This window comes from Alosa sapidissima, chromosome 5, assembly GCF_018492685.1.
Source record: "Alosa sapidissima isolate fAloSap1 chromosome 5, fAloSap1.pri, whole genome shotgun sequence".
In the NCBI taxonomy this organism is placed as follows: domain Eukaryota; kingdom Metazoa; phylum Chordata; class Actinopteri; order Clupeiformes; family Clupeidae; genus Alosa; species Alosa sapidissima.
This window is the reverse complement of record NC_055961.1, coordinates 31,877,029-31,900,464: the sequence shown is the minus strand read 5'-3', so window position 1 is coordinate 31,900,464 and position 23,436 is coordinate 31,877,029. Positions and strand designations below refer to the sequence as shown.

At 46.1% G+C, this 23,436-nt stretch overlaps 1 protein-coding gene across 2 annotated transcripts in view; it reads left to right on the top strand.

Moving 5' to 3' along the window:
* Positions 1-126: 126 nt before the first annotated feature.
* The window catches only part of atp2a3 (ATPase sarcoplasmic/endoplasmic reticulum Ca2+ transporting 3), a 46,572-nt gene continuing 23,262 nt past the window's right edge, over positions 127-23,436 (top strand). For both annotated transcript variants that reach the window (XM_042091767.1, XM_042091768.1), the window contains exons 1-8: positions 127-473; positions 9,430-9,447; positions 9,952-10,034; positions 14,613-14,717; positions 15,896-16,034; positions 21,980-22,060; positions 22,357-22,442; positions 23,336-23,436. The exon at positions 23,336-23,436 is cut by the window's right edge and continues 364 nt beyond it. In XM_042091767.1, the coding sequence (XP_041947701.1) occupies positions 356-473; positions 9,430-9,447; positions 9,952-10,034; positions 14,613-14,717; positions 15,896-16,034; positions 21,980-22,060; positions 22,357-22,442; positions 23,336-23,436 (731 nt within the window). In that variant the 5' untranslated portion in view covers positions 127-355. The remainder of the gene's footprint in view (positions 474-9,429; positions 9,448-9,951; positions 10,035-14,612; positions 14,718-15,895; positions 16,035-21,979; positions 22,061-22,356; positions 22,443-23,335) is intronic.

The following is a 23,436-nucleotide window of genomic DNA, read 5'->3' as shown; positions in this document are numbered from 1 at the left end:
ACTCAGGTAATGCGAGCCAATAGGAGCGCGAGTCGGTGCTCAAACACGCTCTCTCATGAAAAAGAGGCGGATCTTATGAGAGAAGTACACCTTCCGATGGAGTGAAGATATCAATCTCGCCGATTGGGTAATAGCTGCTTTGCAACTCGGACTCGGGAGGTACGGCTGAACTCTTCGGCTTGCAGAAGGGGCAGGTGGTAGGCTAGTCATCACCAACCCACCTCCACTTGGCGGTCAGAGCGCACCTCGTTAGAAATATATTTTGTTACATATCTAAAAAATATACTCAGCTTTGGCGCGTTTTATTTATATTATTACATGTATTTGAAGTCAGTGTTGTAGACAGCGCTCTAAGATGGAAAACGCCCACACTAAAACAGCATCTGAAGTTTTAGAAAACTTCGGTGTGAACGAAAACACTGGACTGACTCTCGAACAAGTGAAAATAAATTTTGAAAAATATGGACCAAATGGTGAGTAACATTTAGCCCATTACATGTCAAGGCAGTGTACTGATGCAGTGCATTTGATTGTTTGGACATCCTTTACAACGCACGCAGCCAAAATGAATTGTGTTTAGAGCGGATAATTCATTTCCTAGTCAGGAAAAGCATTTCATAGTGAAATGGCATCTATTACTGCGTTCTGGCACCATGTCGTCGTTACTTATGACATTGTTTCGACTGATGCTTGGGTTTGTATTTTAGAATAGTTATGTGAAATTCTCCTAATTCTGTGTAGATGAATCCAGTAGCTCTCCGATGACGCTCAGGTGAGCGTCTCTATTCGGGCGAACATATTCTGACTCGGTGAGTTTTGCGGACATCGTGTGGTTTGTTTGCAAGCCTACTGTCACTGCGTGCGAGTAAGAGTAGTGGCGCCATGGTATTCGGCCAGTGTATTTGTATCCAGCTAAGAGCCTGGTGCGTTGCTCTTAATTTTTGTTCCGCTTGTCGTTCGGTTACCGTGGCACAGTATATTCACACGTACACAGACCCCACAGACAAGTTCTCAAACGTCTTAAATTGGCTCAGTAAGATGGAGTATCTTACTTTTCCATTTCATGTCATAGGAATTCTGTCTGGTTGTTTATTTTTCTTTTGATCTATTAAAGTCTATTTAATGCATAGGTTACTGACGAATGCAAATCTTAAAATCGACCCGCGCGTTGAGAAATAATTTTAGGTTGGCCTACTTTCATTTTTATTAATGAACGAAATGTTTTACAGGAGTTAGATAGGCTACCGCACCTGTGACTGCGATACCCTAGAGAAAGAAAAAAACTTGAGCAACCAGTTTTACACTTCCTCAATGTTGGAACTGACCTATTGGCATAGCCTACTGTAGAATACATTGTGAAACTTTCCAGCTCCAATATCCTTCAGTGTTTTGAACGAGGATATGGGCTGTTAAGCAGAGCATCCAGCAGTGCAAAAAGGTGTGCTTGTGCCCCGAACAAAATATCTATTTTGATTCACCGAGGGGGTTGCTTGATGAAAGTTGTCATCAGCAGATGGTATGGTCCTTTGCCTTTTTCTGAGTAGCTGCGCACGGAGACGCAAGGGCCGTTGCCGCCCTCGTGATGTTGTTCATTTGGTCCTAGAAAAGCAAGCATTTATTAACTGCCCCCACACCAGTGTGTCAGCACAATTTAGGTTGAACTCCATATAAGCTCAACACTAAAACAACACTGTGTCTATTTTTAAACACACTGGCTTGTTGTACATGACCGCTACTCACACACACATTATGCACACACACACATACAATATAGTCTGGCTCTTGGCCGGAGCTGGCGCAGAGCCGCGCCAGATCCGGCTGTGACGGGAGTAATTACGAGGGCGACACAGCGGCCCTTTGTTGCACGAGGCTGCGGTGCCCAAAGGCCTGTGATGACTTCATGGAAAAAGCAACATCTTGTTGAGATAGCGTCTCTTTCTGTTTGAGCTGTCAACTTCCTGCCTGTTATAGCGAAGAGATACATGTCGAAGGGAATGCCCTTTCCTCTTTCTGTGCATTAACCGTGCAACTGTTTAGTCCACCACACATACTGCCTATGTTTTCACATGTAATGGGTTTTATTTTATTGTTTATCCTGACTTGGTGTCTCTGCAGAGAAATATACAGTGAGGGATATTCCAAATGTATAGATCTTGTTTGCGGTTCATTTCTAAGTTCTGTGTGTCAGAAAACTATTCAAAGATTTGTCTGTTGCATAGTGGTCCCAGATTAATGGTTATACATGTTCACCTTTGACCCTGAAGTTTTTAACAAGCCATCTGTACGTTTTGTTTAGTTTTTTGTTCCCTTTGAGTTGTTATATATTCTGTAACACAAACGTATCTGTTCCTTTCTGTGCCGTAAACTTGGCCTCTGGCTAAGCTTGACATGCAGAGACGGAGCAGTGCTTGGGAGAACCCCCCTTCTGGAGGGAACCTCCTTGTAAAGTTCCAGCATTCCTTGAAACAGCTTGCCATAGGAGGTACTGTTGCAGCATTCCAGGGAAAGATATACGACTTGCCAGTCTCCCAGACACAGACATAACATTCCAGTATTAGAACATGAGGCCTTCTCTCCGTGGTCTAGCTTCCCACTATGGGGCCATCAAATAGAAAGGAGAGTGTACTGTTTGTGTGTTAGGGGTTAGGAGGGGGACACTAATCAATTTGCTATCAGCTACTTGCATAATATGTCTGTAATGGAATTGTTTCGCTGTACAGCACGGGAGCGGTGGTAAAGGTTATTTTGGTGGAACTGAAGGGTCTTTTGTGGTTGCATGTTAGCATGGTAGCATGTTAATAGGGGAGATGCACATGGTTTTAATTAAATTTTAATGGCAACACACACACACGCACAACCATACACACACATTATTGCAGTGCAAAAAAAGTTTGCTTTGGCATTTAAATTAATGTAGAGGAGGGCTATAAGTCTCATGTTGCCACTAGTTGTTGTTTTCAAATTCCATTTGATCTGGTGGATAAGCATTGTCTGGGGCTGTAACTTTAAGTTGTAGGCCTACACATGAAGGTGATAACTGTATTTTCACATCTAGGCTTTACACGTTTCTTTGCTAATATTCGAGTCAGTTTGCATTTAGGTCATATTGAAAGAATGATTTAATAAGGTTTGCCACAGTGGCCAGTTGAAATGGATGTGGTTGCACTGCCATAGCGTGTTACATAGCTGTGTCCCATTGTTAGGAGACCTTTTAGTACCACACATCGGTCATCTTTGCAGAAGAAATGCATGCAGGCTAGGGTTTAGGTAATTAAGGTTAGACTAATAACCTTACTTAACCCCCCCCCCCCCCACACACACACCTCCCCATGTCGAGCCTAGTACCTGGGGATCCCCGTCTCCCATGCACTGGCCAACTGTCTTCGTCAGCTATTACCTATTCTTGACCTCATAAGAGTCTTTTAGCTCTGGGTCAGCCTTGTCTAAACAAAGGATGACTGGCAAATAAGTGCTTTGGGAAAGTAATAAAGAAACCGGGGTAGAGTTTTCATAGCTCATTCACTGTCCGGCACATTGGCTCAGTCGGGGGCCCCATCAGCAGCTGTCTGTCTGTCTGTCCATGGCACTCTGCATGGCCATTCTGTTGACATAATGCTGTTTACTCACTCTCAGTGACAGAAGCTTGCTCCTAAGCCAGTTAAGCCCAAGTATATTTATTGCAGGTGCCGCTGCAGACTCGAGTCTTACTCGACAGCCAAGTGACAGTGTGCTTTTGTTAGTACCACAACTCGGGCCTGGCGCTCAGTGTTGTTGCCGGTCGAGACCAACATGGTTGTGTTTTCTTGCTTACTTCAAAAGACAGCTTGTGTGTTGGGGAGAAGTATCTCCTTTCATTGGTTGGCTATGCCTTTCTCTAGTGTGAGTTATGTGCCCGCAAAGTGTCTAGAGGAAGTTGCATCTCTCTCTCTCTCTCTCTCTCTCTCTCTCTCTCTCTCTCTCTCTCTCTCTCTCTCTCTCTCTCTCTCTCTCTCTCTGCAGCTGTGCACTGAGTGCTGTGTAGAGGATGTTTGTGCTCTTCTAGCTGCGCAATGTGAGCCGCACACGCACCTCAAACACACACACACTTCAAACACACACACACAGGCGGGCCGTTAAACAGGGCTCTTTTGTAGCCGTGTGTTTGTGGAAGCCGAACGGCCGTGCCTCCGGCTGGAGGTGGGTCTGATGGAAGTGCTAACCACGCCTGCGTCCACCTGAGAGAGGGAGAGAGGAGGGAGAAAGAGAAGAGAGAGAGGAAGGAGAGAGAGGGAGGTGGGGGGAGGTCTATAAGCATCACTGCCAGTGTCTCTTCTCTCGTCATCATCCCTCCATTTTTATGACAGTCTTATCTTCTTTCTTCTCAACCGTTCCCCTTCCTGTGGGTTATGCTCTACTGCTCTGATGGCCAATAAGAAGTGTACTGTGCAGTAAAACAAACAAGCAAAACTCCTTCAAAATGTTCTGCTTTTTCTGCTCTGCCCCTTAAGCTGTTGTGGTTGTATGCAGCCCTACTACTACCATAACATATATCACTGATGTAGTAGTGCTCAAGAGACAGCAAGATGCTTATAAGGGACAGCATTAGCATGGTATGAAAATGTAGTAGCCCCAAGTATATTACTCTTAACTCTTCACTTCTCCAAACGCCTTAATAATCTACAAAAGGCCTGTACAAATGTCTGTCCCTACAAAAACATGACGTATGGTAGGATTTGTTGAGTTATGTTTTGGCACAGGTCTTTGCTTTGTCATCTTCACTAGTTTTCACTAGTTATTTCACTGGTTGTCTACTATTACTGATATTCTTTGTCTTGACTCCTATTGCATGCATACATTGCATTGCATGCACCTGCAGTCTTAGTAAAACAGATAGACAATTAAGTGTATGTTTGGTTTTTTCCCTTCATGTGATTCAGTACTGTTGCACATGTCCCTCAAGTCTTGAGTCTTTTTATTTTGCGTATTCTCGAAGTATCGTTACGAAGCCGATCCTTATGCAAGCGGATGTGGACTCCAGATAAGTGAGTGGTGGGTTTCGCAGTCCTTTCCGCCCCTCTCACTCGAGCTTGAGTGTATGCAGCGTGACTGCTTGGAGGCGCTTGCGTGTCATTTGTCTCCGATTCTCACCTCCCACTGCTGAAGTCACCACCTCCTCTGTGTCGAACCGTTGACTCACTGTCAGTGAGGGGGGGAGGGTGGCATGTCTTTTCAGCAGCACTTGTGAAGTCAGTTCATCGAGTGTTGTCTCTAGCTCTGCATGCGTTCAGACAGGGCTGTGGCATGTAGCTTTGCTCTCTGAGCATGTAGGCACTCTAGTCCTGTTATGCTTTTTTTTTTTTTTTTTTTTTTTTTTTGAAGAGCGTGCCTTGTTTTATTCAATCTTCATTAAAATCCTTTTTATAAGTTTACGCAATCTTATTGACCCATTTGTGCTAGTTGGTTGAAGTAGTAGTGAATGACTCATAGAAAATAATGTTGCATGGCAGCGTTTGATATGGTCTGAAGGGGCTATGAAATGCACAAGATCCTTTGTTACCTATTTTTTTAAATCAGCCCAGGAAATACTGCTACCTGGCTCTAACATAAAAGAATGTGGACTTCACCAGGACCTTCCCCTCGGTGCTCTGCTTTCTTAACTTTGCCGGGTTGCTTTGTCCCAATTTCAGGAGCAGACATGCCCCCATGTGTCGCCCACATCTGGCCCACATCTGCCTCAGCCACTTCAGCTCAGAGCTAGAGTCTGTCAAGGGCGGCCCTAAGGTTCCCCCATGTCATGGGACATTTGCTGTGTCTGCCGGCGTGGCGGCGGATGCCCTGAATGGACACTAGTGCTAGCTACACACTCTGTGCTGTCATGCCGATCCCCGCTCGCCTCCCCCCCAGATGCAGATTTATGATGTGAGCCAAGGGTACCCCGCGTCTGCTGGAGGGGAAAGTGCTGAGCCGAGCCCTTCAGATCGTCACGTCTCTGAGTCATCCTTCCCTACGCGCACACACGCAAGTGTGGAGATAGATTTGGAGTCGGAGTCTTTGCTGTCAGATTGCGAACAGTGCGGGGGGGGGGGGGGGGGGGGGCAGAAGTGCTGAGCTGGAGCAGGGCTGCCCTGGCCTGCATGAGCTGCATGCACGGAGAGGCCCTATGCATTGCATAACACTTATTTTGAGTGAGTTTGAGCACTCCCTCCGCAGCCGTGAGCCACGTCACCCAGTGAGACGCAGTTTCCAGCCGTGTCCACGCGCCAAGTAGCCATGGCAACCTGTTTTGAAAACTTCATACACTTCTGGCCGAGAGGGAGAGACAGAGAGAGAGAGAAGGGGCTGAAGTCCAGCCCACAGCTGGTGTGCTCTTTCTTGCCATTTGTCCTTTCTTTTTTTAAATCTCGCATTCTCATAAACTTGATGACATGTTTCGCATCGAGGCGACACCGAGGTCTGCTCTCTTGCGGTTCCTCTTTGCCGGATTACGACGAGTAGCGCTTCGGTTGTGTGCTGCAGCCGTCCGGAGCCAGGTCCGGTAATAGATTTCCTCTCCACTACCCTCTGGCACCCTGGACACGGGCGTGAAAGCCAATGTTGTTGGCAACTGTGTCCAGGAAGTGTTTCCCTTCTAGTGCCACGCGTAAACAGACTGGCCCCTGTTTTCACCGTCTGCAAGAGCATGAGGGAGGGAAAGAGCAAAAGAGAGAGGGAGAGAGAGAGAGAGATTGTACAGCAACGAGAGTGGGTGAGGGGAGAAAGAGAGAGAGGGAGAGAGAGAGAGAGATTGTACACAACGAGAGTGGGTGAGGGGGAGAGAAGGAGAGAGGGAGAAAGAAAGAGAGAGGGAGGGAGCCAGAGAGAGAGAGCGAACAAACAAGTGAGGGTTGGGTTAAGTCAGTATGCTGGAATGTGCCTGGGCAGGACAAGTCTGACAAAACCCAGATGACTGAGGGAATCCTTGGCACTGGGCGACTGGGGAACCCCGTTCCACCCCTCCTCCACCCCTCCCTCCCAACCACCAAGACTCCCTTTGTCTCCCAGGTCTGGCGTTGCAGCCAGTCTGTCTGCCATAAAAACATTACACAAGCAGGGAGGTACTGTAACGGGGAAAGGGCTTATGTTAGGCACCTGGAGCATGGAAAACATTGGGATGTTTTCTTTTTTTCAGACCTTTTCTGGGGACTTTTTCCACTGCATACACAGTACGCTTTTGGGCACTGATTTCATTTATGCATGCCAACATGGCCTACTAGACAACAGTCATGAAGTATTTTTGTGCAGGATGGCACTGAAACGCATCAGGACATTTTGAAACATTTCAAGGCCCAAACAAATGCAGTGTAAAAGTCATTCAAATAGTTTGTTTTTGTTTGGCCCGTTTTGTTTCCCCCTCTCCTTTCTTTTGAGAATGAGAACTGAGTCACTGTTGAACTGACATTTTCAGGTGCTCACTAATCTATCTGTCCTGTAGGCCCATACTGCAGCATGAGTCAAAGGCATACACAGAGAGATGGCCAGATGGCACTTCCTTTGTTCTCTCCAGCATGAAGCCCTCTCTGTTGTTATGGAGTGCCTTCTCATTGAGTCAATAACAGCTTAATTAACTTGTCTCTTAAAAGTCTCAGGTTGTTGTAGTACATGTGCCTCATTCCCCCAATCTTTCCTTGTGGTTGAGTGTTTGTGGAAATAGCTGCAAAGCTTGTCTGATTTGGCTGGGCTCTTGATTGGAGACACGGTACAGTTCCAGTGTGGACGGAGTCTTTCTTAAAACCCCCTCGACAAAGAAGCGATTTCATTTCCGCGGCACGTGTACCTCCTGTCCGGTATCCGTTTCAAGTTTTGGTCGGTGATCAGCAGAAAACGTCATGGTGCTGTTTTCTTGTTTTGGCTGGCTGCCTTTTTTGTTTTGGTCGCATGAGATTTTCTGGAACATTCCGACCCTATCTGCTCTAGTATTTGACAAAACTTTGAAAGAAAGGTTGTTTTTTTTTTTGTTTTTTTGCTAGCCATAGATGGACCCCAGTGACTAGTCACTACAGGGGTTTCCCTTTTTTATCAGTGGACTAAGCTGCCTGATATGGAAGCTCTCCTTGTAGATAAGGTGAGGGAAACACACACCGATGGCCGGGCTGGACTCGACAGAAATGCATGCCAGGGAGGCCTGACCTTGGGCAATAGCAGATTGTGAGGGAGGGCACCCAGCTCTAGTGATTTCCCCTAACCATGCAGTGTGTGGGACTTGATTGTAAAAGATTTTTAATTTTTAAAAAAAGATGTTTTTAAAGAGTATAATTTCATAACAATAATACAATGATGTTAGACCAGAGTAAAATACAGGGGAAATGACTAACTGGAGATGCCGTGAATGTTAAACTTTTCGATTGACTCACTGATAATTGATTTGGGATTAATGAACACCACGCAAGGAAGCACTAATAAAACATCTCTGCTCAAGGCTATACAGCATTTTTAACCTTTTATTGCATTGTGTCATGTTCATTTAGTAGGCCAAGATGTGCTAAGCAGATAGTCTAGCGAAGTTTAGCAGGAAACCACAACAGGGTGTTTGCCTGCTTGATTTGAGTCATGAATGGACATGAATGTAAATGTGAAAGTTAACCTTCACCAGTCTAAGAAGACGAGAGGATAGCTTGTGGCTTTGGCCACTGTATGTCTGAAGTAGTCTATGGTATAGGATAGGAAATACAGTGCAACTAATGCCTCTTAATGTGCTCTAAGGACCGCCATGAAGCATTTTCTGCAACCTCTGTCTCCACATGCTCTACATTACCCACTCGCTTCAAAGGACCCTTCTAGAAACTTCTAAATGACTCCAAGGAGGCCATGGCTTGGTGCATGCACCCATATCCTCTAGTAGTTTCAGCCTGAATGCAGGTGTTCTTTTTAGAGAAGTAGTAAAAAAAGATAACCGTTTGAGTGTAACGTTAGCGTGTTATTCTTCCATGTAGAAACAAACTAGAGTTTCCACTGGAGTGTACCCTATAGGGTGGAGCATGGGCAGGCAACTCCCATGGAAAAGTATATTTACAATGCTTGTGTACATTTCACATGGCCACTTTCCCTCACTCTGTACTGCTTGGGCAATGGTGTCATGTGGCATTTGCTTTCCAAAGTGATACTGTTGTTGTTTTTTTTGCCATCTGATCTTGCGTCGCTGTATCATATTTTCATGTGCAGAACACACGTTCATTATTCATGACCGTAAACTCTTCCCTCCTGCAAGCAGGTCTTTGTTTTGAGTCTCCCTATAGCTAACTTTTAATAAGGAAAATGATCGGAGGTCCACTGTATCTAATAATTTAATGAGCATATGTTTGATCTTATTGTGAGGCTAACCAGTTTTGTTCTCTTTCTCTTCTTTTTGCCCCCCCTCCCCCCTTCCACTCGGGTCTCATTCCTCCATGGATTGTTTTGGTCTGACACTGACAGAACTGCCAGCGGAAGAAGGTAAATATTGATCTTTTCACTGTGTTCTTTATATTCCGTTACAAGCTCCGTGCCAGGGTTTTAATTCAGCGTCACTACATACACATACACACACACGCACACACACGCGCACACACGCACGCACACACACACACACACACACACACACTTTAATATCTTAAATCTTTGGTATCCATCCCCAACCCCTTCCATGACTTCCAGGACGGTCCTGGGGGAAGGGTTTAGAGGCCTGCCTCACAGGCATCATATCAGCAAGTATCCGGCATGAGAAATGAAGCCCCTGGACTTGAATACAATTTTACATGAAATGAGATCCATCATTATGTCAGAGGACATTCCGTCACACTACTCAGAGTGGTGTTTGTGTTCTTCCCATGAAAAGGAACATGCCATGGTTAATGAAGCAACTCCATCAAAATTGTTTTTTTTTCTGTCGTTCGTCGTTTCCTCACCCACCCCAAAATTCTCTGTCTTTCTCTCTCTCTCTCTCTCTCTCGTTCTTAGGCAAGTCTTTGTGGGAGCTGGTGGTTGAGCAGTTTGAGGACCTCCTGGTGAGGATCCTCCTGCTTGCGGCCTGCGTGTCCTTCGTGAGTACCATCTCCTCACCCTCACACACTTACCTCCTCATACTTTATATGCTGCCTATGTGGCAAAAACGCATGCAGGCAAAAGTGTGTGTTGTGAGCGTGTAAGACCAGAATATGTAATTCCCTTAAGCTTGCTATGATGAACCACTAAGAAAGGACTTTGTTTTAGGTGTCTCAGGAAGTGCGCTGCCATTTCAGGCATGCAGATATCAAGTCAGTGTTGCATGACATTTTGAATATGTGAGGAAGCGTACTATCGCAAGACTCCTCGTGTGATGCAAGTCTGCCCATGATATGGCTCGTTTTCATATCTGACCCTTTCTCCTATCTGCCATGCTCTGCCATGTTCAGCAACTCCAGCAACTCCAGTCACCTAAGGCAGAGCTTTGAGGGAGTGCAATGTTTGCTGTTTTCTTGACACTTTGCCAAATCAGCGCCACCATTTTAGGCCCGGTGGGTGGGGGAGAGCGGGGGATTCGGTGGAGGGAATCCCTGACTGCCGAAGGAGTTTTCCGTTCATTATGTCCCCAACTAGTCGGACTGGAATTGCCGCTCTATTTTTGGAGCCTTGGGGGGAAAACCCATTAAAGTGTAAGCTGGAATGATGTGGCATGGTATCTGTCCTCATTGTGCAGTTAATGAGGAGGCACACATGCATCCTCACATTAGTGTGATGTCAAATCGGTGGTCTATCGCCGGTCTAATGTAGATGGTTCTTCCTACTGGGACCACTGCAAGATGCCATTTATGGCCAAGTTAGAAGAGTGCTTTTTGTTGGTGGTGTGTTTTTTTTTTTCCCCCTTCTCTGCTTTGTTTTTTAAAAGGCCTCGAACTGTAGGGTGCCTCCGTTTTCTTTCCGAGCATTTTACTTACTGTAAAAAAAGAATGTTACAAGTGGAGTCTGTTTTCCTTGTTTGTTTTAATAAATACCCAGAACTTTGTTTAAATACCAAATGTCGTCGCAAAATCCAGCTGCGTGCTGTAAGCTCCCCGGAGCCTTCAGCTCCTCTGTGAAACACTCCCGTGGACCACATGTGAAACTCCCTCGGGTCGGGGGACTTTGATCTCCGCTGCCACGGCCATTTTCCCCCTCCATCAACATGTCTGTATTGTCCTTCCCTTTAGAAATACAAATGTTTTTGGGAAAAAATGTATAACTGAAAAGTCCTGTAGTAGTCATTTGGAATCCTGTGGTCCTACATAAACCCAGATAAAAGTACAACGTGTGCTTATATGAGCACAACCTAGATAACTCCATAGATGTGTGAGAGAGAAAGGGAGAAGAGGAAAGAGAAAATGGAAAGAAAGGGCAAGAGCGAGTATGAGAGAGAGAGAAAGAGATAGGAAAAGAGAGTGGAGATGTGGAGAAAGCAGGACATTGTATGTTTTGGATGTCGGTCAGAGCCCAGACAAGCCTGTGATGGTAGAGGCACGCGACGCAGGAGGTTTCTTCCAGCAGCAGCCCACACTTTGAACTCATTTGTGTGCCGGTTTGAATATATTAAAATGGAGGCATTGAGCTGTCCTGACTTTTTGCATGTTATGGAGAACAAAGGGACTGGTTTCCAGGCGACAGGAGTGCCACACAGAAGAAAGTGAGGTTTATGTGAAGTTATAAATGATGTGTTTATGACTCCATTACCCACCAGAGAAAGTCATATAGTTTCACTCGAACTGCTCCAATGTTGAAGACATAGATAGCACGATGTTATGGACCCTTTCAAGAGAGTTCCATTATCAGCATCATAGTTGGCCCCACAAGACTTCCTTTTTAACATTCCATATGTTATCTTAATGCAGAGGAAGTAGATTGGGGCCCAAATAGAACGTTCAAGCATTGTTTTTGTTTATCTTGTTGAAAGGGTCCATATGCAGCTTACAACTTGCCTCTGTAAATAGGGGAAACATCTGTGCTAGATTCTTAGCCATTTTTCTTGGTTTAGTTGAATCCAAACTATTTTGAGTGGTTAGTTGGACTTTATTTGTCTGTGGTCTGTGTATTTGTACTGTGTCACTTTTTTTTTTTTTTACATGCCCACAAAGCCAGTATGTCTGTCTGACCAGAAACAGATTACAGTTATAGAAAGGGAAACATGACCAGAAAAAAGGTCACCTCAGACAATTGATAGACTTCCTCAGTTTGTGAGTGGCAGAGTATGGCTGAGTGCCTATTTATTTTTATTTATTTATTTATTTATTTTTACATTTCTCTGGATGTCAGTGGCCATTTTAAGTGGAGGGCAAGAGTTGTACAGGAAGTGACTGAAGAAAATGCTGGTGGCCGTTGAATGGGATGTCTCTTGCGTCCTCTGTTTCTAATCTGCTTGTTTAAGGTTTTCCGTGTAAACTCTTTCCCACACTAAAACTCAAAGGCCTTTCAATTTGAGATTTTGACTGCCAAATGGCAACAGTCCCTTGAACGCTGACTGGATGCCTCCACACATCCATCTGAAATAAAACTTAGTGAGTCTTTGTTCAATATATTGCAATTCTGAACCATGTTGCCTCTGTGCTCCTAGCTGCAAGATGGTAACCATACTAATACTTAGATGTAGCCTCTCTGTCAATGTCAAAGGGATTTTTAATAGCGCAGGTCGGTCCGCACTGAAGCTCTTGAAGAGCACAATTCCAAAGACTGATTTGACTGCTCTCTGTCAGCAGTCCATGAAACCCTCGCCACATAGGAAACTTTTGCGAGACACATGTGGTCGTAAACGATGAAATATTGATTTGGCTCAAGGGGTCTGTGAGAGCTATTTTTTTTTGGTCCTAAGATGGACAGGGACTGTCTGAACTTTGCTTGATGCTAGTGAGTAATTGTAGTAGTTTCTCCTCTCTGCTGACAACTTCCCGGAGACTATTTCTCTATCTTCATATGTCCTCATTGCCTTACGGCAACTTGGAACTGCTTTTGTTAATGGAAGCAGCAAATCAGAGATAGATAGATAGATAGATAGATAGATAGATAGATAGATAGATAGATACTTTATTGATCCTCCAGGGGAAATTCAAGGGTCTCAGTAGCATACAGACATAACACACAACATGCACTTACAGCAGAAATGGTAAACATAAGTATAAGTGTAAACATATAGCTAAACTCCACTGTACAATAAAGACAGTACAAGATAAGACGGATAAGAAAACTAACAAAACTACATACTAAATACACTATATAAGTTAAATTAAGAAAGTCCAATGTGCTTGAGGGTAATCAAGCATAAGACGCTTGTAGTGACAGGGCCAGGACTGGTGAGGTGCTAAAGGGAGTGAGTGTCATGGTGAAGGTGCAAACAGTAGTCCAACCATAGTCCTTAGTTATGTGTGCCTGGCAGGATCCAAGTCCTGGAGGGGCACGGTAGGGGGTTAGAAACAGGAAAAGCAGCTTGTTGAAGCAGTTTGTAACCATCCCCTTCATCACCCATTTTAGTTACACTGCAGTGGGCTCATCTGATTTGGTGGTGGTGCCCTATCTTACAAGAGGAGCGCTATCGGATGCGGGGATGTTAGGACTTGTTGCGTAGCCCACGCTCCTCAAAGGTGTCTTCAGTTGTTTTAAATTCAGCCAATTGAGAAATGTGCGTACATGTTTTGGCACTGTTCTTTCCTGTCTGTCACCTATCTGTCAGCTTTTTTTGTGGGGGAGTTTCTCAGCCATGACCATTTCCTCTACCTGACTTATTATCAAGCGCTCCACCGCACGCACACACCCCAGACTCCAGAAGGATGTGTGTGTGTGTGGGGGGGGGGGGGGGTATTTTTTGGAGAGACTAATTGTGTGGCATGCACCTTTTGTTTCCGACTCTACACTAATTACTCCCCCTGACACGGCCATCACTCAGGAGCGGCGCCCTCTGTCTCTCCAAACAGCGGCCGCCTCCGCCGCCTGAGTGGAGTTTCCATGCAGATGACTTGGCCTGCTGTGTGCATGTCCGTGCCCAGTCTCTAGGCAAGGTAATGGTCTTGCGTAAGGAGCAGGCTCTGCATCAGCAACAATGCTGTGCCTCCCACACCCACACTGGCCAACACGTGGGAGTGGACGCAGCCTTGACAGGGAGCCCGAGGGTCATAATCCCACATACCTGCCCTCGAAGGTCGTATCCTCCAGCCGCTCTTAACCGGCTGTAAATTTGGAGAGGGCTATTTCTTTTTCCAAAATTACATTCCCCTTTATTTCCTACGGCGTGGCCGTTGACCCTGCTGGAAATAAAGGACTGATTTGTTCCTGCTCAGCACCTGCATCGGGCAGCAGCAGCAGCCTGAGTGTAGACCATGACCAACCACACCTGCGCCCGCCAACAGGGCCTCAACTAGTAGTGCTGGCAGCGCCTGGTCGGGCTGGTCAAGAGCTCTGTTCCACACACTCGGCGGTCAGCGCAGACATCAGGTGTGCTTTTGCCCCTCTGTGATCTTGCAAGGGCCGAGCAAATACTGTAAACAGCACAAGGACCACCAGGATCAGGAGGCCACGTTTGGCTTAAAGCGACTTCAGGATGTTTTTCTGCAACAGAATAGTATGAAGTACTAAGGTGTGTTTGTGTGCGTGTTTGTGTGTGTGTGTTTGTTTGTGTGATGTAGGTGCTGGCCCTTTTCGAGGAGGGAGACGAGGGCACCACTGCATTCGTGGAGCCTATTGTCATTTTGCTGATTCTGGTGGCTAATGCGGTCATTGGCGTCTGGCAGGTAAGTGTACAGCCCAGAGGCTGGCTAACGGACATCAAACTTGCCAGCCAAACACCAGCAACAGCACATCATCTGGCACTGACAAATGAATGATTTGGATCACTCCTTCACATAAACATATACCATCACTATACATTTGGGAATGATATGAAGTGTACAAAATGTATTACTACTTATACTACTAGTGTAAGCATAAGGTTGCATTATTTATTACCAGAAAGGCAAAGAAAACTGATGTTAACATTAGTTTGTCAGAAGCTTTGTAAATGCATCTTTGCAAGAGGCCTACATGCCTCCTACATGCCTCCACTCCTCTCAGAGATTAGAATATCCTACTCATATCAAGTGAAAAGCAGTTGTTATTGTTCCTGGCTAGGCTTTAGGAGTAGTGAGGGGTTGCTTACTGAAAGGATTTGGCCCCGTTTGACACCTGAGAGGCTTTTGCTGTTCAGGGCCATTCTTGAATAGTTGCACATAATGGCGGTGGACAGCGTGGTGACATTTTTCTAATTTTTTTGGAAGTACTGCTTATTAACTGTGACAATGCTTCTCCTCCATAATTGGACAAAAGTCCCCTCAAAGGGAAGCAATTATTTTGTTTTTGGCAGTTTCTCAAAACCCAAACAGGGCAAGCAGACAGGGCGAAGGTGGGGAGTGCTAGTGTGAGAGAATCTCTCTCTTCATGCTGCTCACATGGTGTCATGGATTTAACCAATGGAGCCTTACGTGGTAGTGTCTTAATAGTCATAGTTATACAAATGTTGTCAATTATGTTTGTGAAAATATGGGTATTATTTTCAAGGGTATATACAAATGCAAGTATTGGATTTGGGATTTGCCTCACCTGTCTTTGCTGGAGATAGTTTTAATGTCTGTGTATTGCTAGGTCGCCCTGCCTTTACACTATTAAGCTGCATATCTGCGTGAGAACATTGAAATGATTTTTGAAATGAGTCTTTATGCATTAAAACATGGAGCCAACAACACAGACACAAAGTTAATATAAACTTCAAACACTTGATGAATCATAGTGGATCTAGATAGATCTCTATTGTCTCACAGGAAATGTGTTGAAATTTGTGGAGAACAATCATCGCGTCTCTCGTCATGGTCAGGGGTGGGGGGCTTGCCCTGGTGGCCATGTAAACAATGCTTGTCCTTCCTCTGCCCCCTCACAGGAGCGGAATGCCGAGAATGCCATTGAAGCTCTAAAGGAGTATGAGCCGGAGATGGGCAAAGTGTTCCGCATGAACAGGAAGGCCGTCCAGAGGATCAAGGCCCGCGACATCGTCCCCGGGGATGTGGTGGAGGTGGCAGGTATGGTATGGCCCATTGATGTGCAGTCGGGGGGCAGGTTCCCATGGATGGCACGTAAAATACATGTAAATGGATGCCATATGGATGGGAACGTATGGTAGGGTATAGCATCTATACCAGCAGGGGCATTTGCATTGAGTCATTTAATGCGTGCGATGACTAAATACAGACTCGTAGTGGGTGGGAAGAATGCAAATGTGAAATTATACTGTCTGATTGTGGGCTTCTTGAACATCCTCCTCCGACGACACACTCAAGCGTGTTATTGTGCTTCCCTGCAAGTGATTTAATGGTTGCTGTTTGCGGCGTCCATTTTTCATGTTGCTCACGCAGCCGTCCGCTGGGAGAGTCCATTTATGGGGGCATCACGGAGGGGGCTGGCTTCGAGGCTGGCTTGGTTTTTTTGTTGCCGTCGGGAGACTTCAATGGAACATTGCATCTGAGTGCTCTCTCTCTCTCTCTCTCTCTCTCTCTCTCTCTCTCTCTCTCTCTCATTTTCTCTCTTCTTTTTTCCCTTTCTTTTCTTTTTTTTCTTCGTTTCCACTCTGTCAACTCTGTCCAGGATTTCAAGTGCGTTTCACCAGCTGCCATCTTCCACCACTCTTTTTTTCTCTTTCTTTCTTTCTTTCTTTCTCCCTCTCTCTTTCCCTCCCTTCATCGCTGTCTCCGTCCAGCCTGTCTGCTGCCGATGCTCTGCCACTGACCACACACTCAGGTGTGGGGGGGGGTATCCCATGGTGAATTACATAAGCGCCGGGTGCACTCCATCAAACCAGCCCTCTTCCAAACCGGTCTCCTAGGTGCCAGCTCAGAGATGTGTTCTGCGTTCGGTGTTCTGCGTTCGGCCGCGAGAAGTCAAATCAAATCAAAACAAAAACATGGCCGCTGCAAAGTGGCTGTGGTTGCACGCTGGATTTAGGGGCCCCCCATTTAAATTTCCAGCTCCGCTCCTCGTTTCCTGCTTTTCCATGCTGTCAGTCGCCCCGAAACCACCTGGACGCAGCTCGACGTCTTTCAGCTCCCGCGCCCGCCCGTACGCACACACACAAACACACACACTCACATGTTCCCACTCATGCTGTGAACCAGCTCATGTCTAGGCAAGGCTTCATCTAAAAATAGACTTGTTGTTACTTCTGTGCATCCCTCTCTCTCTCTCTCTCTCTCTCTCTCTCTCTCTCACTCTCTCACACATCAACACGCTCTCTCTCTCACACACACACAGAGCGAATTGCACATTTGTATGTGCCCGTGGACAGGGTCATGTCATCAAAGTAATTAGTGTTTGTTTCTGTAAACTTTGGCTCACTAATGATCTCTCAGCAGTGTGGTGAAGTGTGGAAGGAAGGGTTTGTGCAGAGCAGCCAGGCAACGAGGAAAAAGGAACAGGGGGTTTGGCCGTGTCATAGCTAGCATTCATGAAAACAGTCAGCAATTGGAAGATCTCACAAAGTAGACATGACCAAAACAAAAAACCCAACACTGGGTTCATATGCTGTCAGCATGGATCAGGCTCGATCATATGGCTCATGCGTACCGTGAAGGATATTTTGCCATGTAGAGCTTGTTCCTAGGAGATTGTTGTTTGTTAGCAAAGAGCCATGATCTCTTTCTAGGTTACGGTCAATACCATGACAAGATGGATAGAGACAAAGACAGACAGAGGCCAGAAGGAGAGAGGAGATGTGTAGCAGGCTAGGTTGATGCAATCATATCTAACATACTGTGAAGCTTAATTGTTAAACACAATTATGTTAAATTATGTATATGAATTTCTTCAAATTTCATTGAATTTCAATTCCACTTCCTTTAATTTAAATTTGAATTTTTGATCATCCTGTTTTTGACTTCAATTCAAATTCATGAATTGAATTGGAGTTTTGGTGTCATTCTCAATTCAATTCTGAATTTTGCACAAGCCTAATGTTTGGAAAGGGAGGAATTAAAAGAGACGGAAATAGACGGAATCACTAATGGAGAAGTAAAAACAATGTTGTGGTCTTCATTTCATAGCGGCGTGTTTGCACGTGATGACTGTCTCGTTACTGTTGACTAAGGTGAGAAGGAGGGAATGAGCGAGAGAGAGAAAGCGTTGTGTTACCTGACTGTGTGGAGGGGAAACAAACCTCCCTTTGTTCTGGGACAGCTCCCAGGACTGTGCTGGGGCAGGCCCACATTCCTACACACACACACACACACACACACACACACACACACACACACACACACACACAGTAGGAGCAGCCTTGGCTGATAAACACACACACAGCACCAGGCAGGGGGGCAACGTCAACATCAACATCTGGCACACAGATAAACCCATGTGTCTACATAGCCACACACACCACCCCAATACCCCCCGCACCCGTCTGGGACCTGGAGGCACGCGTTTTAATTGAGTTGTGTGACGAGAGGATAGCCTGATGTAGCGCTGCAGTCCTCGCCAAACACACACACACACACACACACAGCACGGAGACTACTACTGTGCTACTGATTACCCATGCCAGACGTGTGCTACTGATTACCCATGCCAGACGTGTGCTACTGATTACCCATGCGTACCCCAGAATCTCCCTGTCGTATTGTTCACTACATGTGTAAAAACGAGTGGCTAGTGTTGTCGGTGGAGGGTGGCCTCATGTTGGTGGTTAATGGTGTGCCAGGAGGCTGGAGTGGACAAGGGATGTTCACACTGCAAATCTGTCAGAGCCGGTGGAAACGGCTGGCACCCGCCGCCACAGGAAGACTGGCCGCCAGCGATTGGGGTGATGGATTCGGGGGGCGCAGGTGGAAGGTCGAGCGTCGGAGCCAATCCCGAATCCTCCCGCCAGCTCCGGAACACGAGGATGACGTGCTGTAATGACGACCACCCAAAGGCTGGGTTCATCTGCGCAGGGCTCTAGTTAGATGAAAGTAAAACACATGAATGAAAAAAACAAGTGAATGAATTAAAGAAAGCATTTTGCATCGAAAGAGAAGTAATTCATCCGTCCGTCATGTACGGCATTAGAAGTTATTCCTGGGGACTGCTGCGTTTCAGAATGTGCTTTGAAAAACTTTTGCAATTAGTATATGAAGGATTAAAACTTATTTGGACGGCGGAATGTGCCGGTCACAGTAGATTGCCTTTGCGCATCATATGGCGCCTGCTGCACGGAGGGGAATTATCTCCCCCTTATCGCGCTTCTGTTTCTTCCTTCGCCTGATCTTGTTGCTAAGCAGTAGCAAACAAACGCGAAGTCAGGCGGCGGTCCAAAAAAAGAGGCTAGAGAGAGAGAGAGAGCGAGAAAACACAAATTGTCAGTGTTGAGGAGGAGAACTAAAGATGGAAAATGTAAATTTAGGATCTCGGGGAAAGAAAAATGTGAGAAGTCCAAAGTTGTATGGGCCAAACCTGTCTCCAGCGAAATGGCAGCCCAAACCGCCGTGCTGTTAGTCCCCTCCACGCCATTCCCGTTTTTTCCCAGCTCCTCATTATCCAGCTTTTCCTGCATCTCGGATTAGTACGTGTTGATTCCGTCGGAACGCCTACAGAGCGGGAGTGCAACAATCCCTCGATTTGTAGGGTTTTGGAAAATGTTGCTTTTTTTGCCTTGGAGTGGAGTTTAGCACGAGTCAGAATATGGGAATGGGTTTTTTTTCCTTAAAAGAAAAAAAAAAAGCAGTCTTTACACCCCTGTGTCCGGCCTTCTCATTGTCACTTGTGCCAACGTTACACCACGCTTGTGAATCCGGTCCACAGTGGAACTTTCCCTCCAATTTTAAGATGGAAAACATCCACCATACACCCCCCCCCCCCCCCCCAACCTCTGCACTACGTGGGTCTAAGGAGCTGGTGGAGGCTTTATAGAGGGCCTGAGGAGATGGAAACCTGGGGGAGAGTGTGTGCGCTGCTGCTGCTCCTTCTCCATCACACCCACTGCCCAGCTCCCTGTTTCGGAAAAGTCTGTCATGGTCATCCTCCACATCGAAGGATCTCCCCTTCTCCCCAGGACCGTGTGTGTGTGTGTGTGTGTGTGTGTGTGTGTGTGTGTGTGTGTGTGTGTGTGTGTGTGCGCGCGTGTGCGGGTGTACTTTACTTTGAGGACCGTACCAGCTGTGTTTGTAATATGATGTAACCTACTTGTGAATCCATCCCTCAGAATGCAAACTAAATTTAAATGTAAATGAAATCATTATCATGCTGCTGTTATTCTCCCATTTCGTTTATAGACACCAGAACAATACCAGAACATATGTCCATATTTTCCCATTGTTAGGCAGCGTCTCGTAATCCTACTTATGTAACAAGCGGCATCATCACTTTGTGCAGTTGGCTTCGGGGCTGCGCTTTCGAAGGACATGGGCCATCCCAAGTTGCCCTGATGCATTAGCATTTAGATTAGATGTGTTCTAACAGTGAGAAGCTGGAGGTGTGTGTGTGTGTGTGTGTGTCCGTGTCCGTGTGCGTGCGCCCACTGAGGGAGGGGGGCACGAGGTGCCCACCCTGGGAGTGTGAGGAGGAAGATGACCAGCGGTCCCTGGCTGCAGCCCCCACTGGCACAAACTCGCTTCAGCTCTGCCCTGACCAGGAGGGACTCTTATCTGTGTGTGTGTGTGAGAGAGAGAGATTATAAAGTGTGGCCGTAGCTACAGGATATTGGAAAAGAGAAACGGTGGCTTGTGGTACCCGGTATGAGGAAGAGGGATGAGGTAGAGAATGAGAGTCTGTAAGAACCCTCTTGCCCCGAGTGAAGGCAAGCAGAACAGCCCTGGGGTAGAGTCTGAAAAAGGAGCATTAAGATGAGACGGTTGATGGAAGAAGCCCCAGCATCTCGGCCCACTAGCCTTATGGCTATTAAACATAATAATAACCTGTCTGCCTCGGTCCTCCCCAGTGAGCAGTGTCTCCTCATTGATTGGTTGGTCTTAACATTGCAAATCACTGTGCAGGATCAGAAGGAAGCTCTTTTGAAGTCATCTTGCCTTTATTACCACAGTCGTATTGGACGACCTGACTGAACAGGAGAAATAAAAACGTATTTTTTCAGACACTGGAGTTTCTTCAGGTCATCACTTTTTAATGAGTTTGGAGCAGTGCAGCTGCTCAACCCTTCATATTGGGACAGTGAAGTTCCAGTCACTTACAACATCAGAGCTGAGTTTCATCTATTCATATGTGTCAATACATAAAAGAAAGCTGTGCTATTTTTGCATATGAATATAAAATGATACTTTTTTATGCACATCACGGTTTGTTCCAGGCTAGTGCTTTAATTTGTGGATACGAATGGTTTCTGTCAGACTTTTGTATTAATTTTTTTTTTTTATCTCAAGGGTGACTTGGAAGGAAAATCTTTTTTTGTGTGTGTGTGTTTTCTGAGGTGGAGCAAGAGATTGTTATTGATCTTTTCATGGGACAGAAACAGGGGGTAGGTGGTGCTAACTCCATCACTGCTGTATCGAGCTGTATTTGCATCATGCCATTTGCCTTTGAAGTGAAGTTAAGTGTGTGTGTGTGTGTGACTTGTTTTTCTCTCTTTTGCTCGAGGCTTTATGTGCACTGGAGGCGCTTCGATCTGTTGTTTACCTGGTGTGTGTGTGTGTGTGTGTGCATATGAGTGGGGCCGGATGGATGCCCAGAGCCGTGTTTCTGTGTACCTCTCATTTCCTGCATGATTACAGCAGCAATTTTCGCCGCCTACTATGGCCATAGGCATCAAGGAACAAGAGCAGCTTAGCTGTGCGCTCCCCAAAGATAACCTCCTGCCCTTAAGTAACCTTTTGTTTTTCACTTACTGTGGTGTGTGTGTGTGTGTGTCTCTCTCTCTCTCTCTCTCTCTCTCTCTCTCTCTCTCTCTCTCTCTCTCTCTCTCTCTCTCTCTCTCTCTCTCTCTCTCTCTCTTCTACAGTAAAGGAACATTCCTAGCTCACCAGGTGTTTTGTGGTTCTTTTGCTTGTAGTTGGGGACAAGGTGCCAGCAGACATCAGGATCACCTCCATCAAGTCCACCACGCTGAGAGTGGACCAGTCCATCCTCACAGGTACGGGCATGTCCAACCTGAGATCAGCTAACATGATGTCATGTCGCCGAGGGCATCTCTAAAGGATTGCCTTTAAAGTCAGAGTCAGAGTTATTGCCTCTGAAAAAGCCTATTGAATTGCCTGTGTATGCCACATGCTCTGTAAATAAGCCTGCCTTGCCTTGTCTGAAAAGGAAGAGCTTAACTCTGGTGTTCCCTCCACCCAGAACCATTAACTGTAACATTGTATCTAGCAGCTGTACTAAGCACTGTGTTGTGTCATGTAATGTGACGGCATGCTTATTTCCATTCCCCAGGGGAGTCGGTGTCTGTGATCAAGCATACTGACCCTGTGCCTGACCCCCGAGCTGTCAATCAGGACAAGAAGAACATGCTGTTTTCGGTGAGGGTTCCCACCACTCGTGTGTGTGTGTGTGTGTGTGTGTGTGTGTGTGCGCTTGCCTGCATGTGCATGTGGGGGAGGGTGAGGATTCCTAATCTTCCCACCCTGTTTTGGCCCTGGGAGGTTGGGCGTGGGGTTGCCATGCTTCACTGTAGGCCATTGCTGGATTGCTATCAGCAGCCCCTGTAATGTGAACATAAGCATTTCATCGTCGTGAACTCTTATGAAATCACTATTTTACACTGTCTTGAAGTTAATGGTATTAGTTTCAGAGATTTTTGTTTAATCATACTTTTATTAAAAAGAATGATTAACATTACACTCTACAAAAAGCACTAAATAGAAATGTTCATATTTTTTCCCCTTGTAGTATCAGAGAATGTGTTTCTCTTGGGTGCCACTAAAAAAGGGTTTAGTGTCGAGTCAGGTGAAAATGCTTTAGTGGTGATTAACTTCATTTGAATTTTAACTAAGGATTCCTGTGAAGCGCTTTTGTCTTTTGTAACACTTTTTCCGACTGCGGACCGTGATCATATTGTGTGGGTCACCCTCTCGCCTCTTTTTATGTTTCTGGCGCGGGCCTAATTGCCCGGGTGTGATGTGCTGTTTATAGTCGCCCTCATCACGTCCTGGCTCATTTCATATGGGCCTCCCGGGAAAACCCTCTTAATGACATTATGTTCCGCCATTCCACCAGGCCAACAGATACGTTCGTCTGGCATCTGTGAAAAAAGTTGGCTAGCGGCCTTTTTTGTTTTTTAGTGCTTTGAAGTATTCTGTTTTCAGGATCAGCAGCCTGTTGTATCTGTGTTTGACTTGTGCGTGCGTGTGTGTGTGTGTGTGCGTGTGCGTGCGTGTGTGTGTGTTTGTCTCTGTGTGTTTGTACCACACAGGGGACAAACATCGCGTCAGGTCGTGCCATTGGTGTGGTCGTCTCCACCGGCGTTGCCACGGAGATCGGCAAGATCCGCAACCAGATGGCAGCCACCGAGCA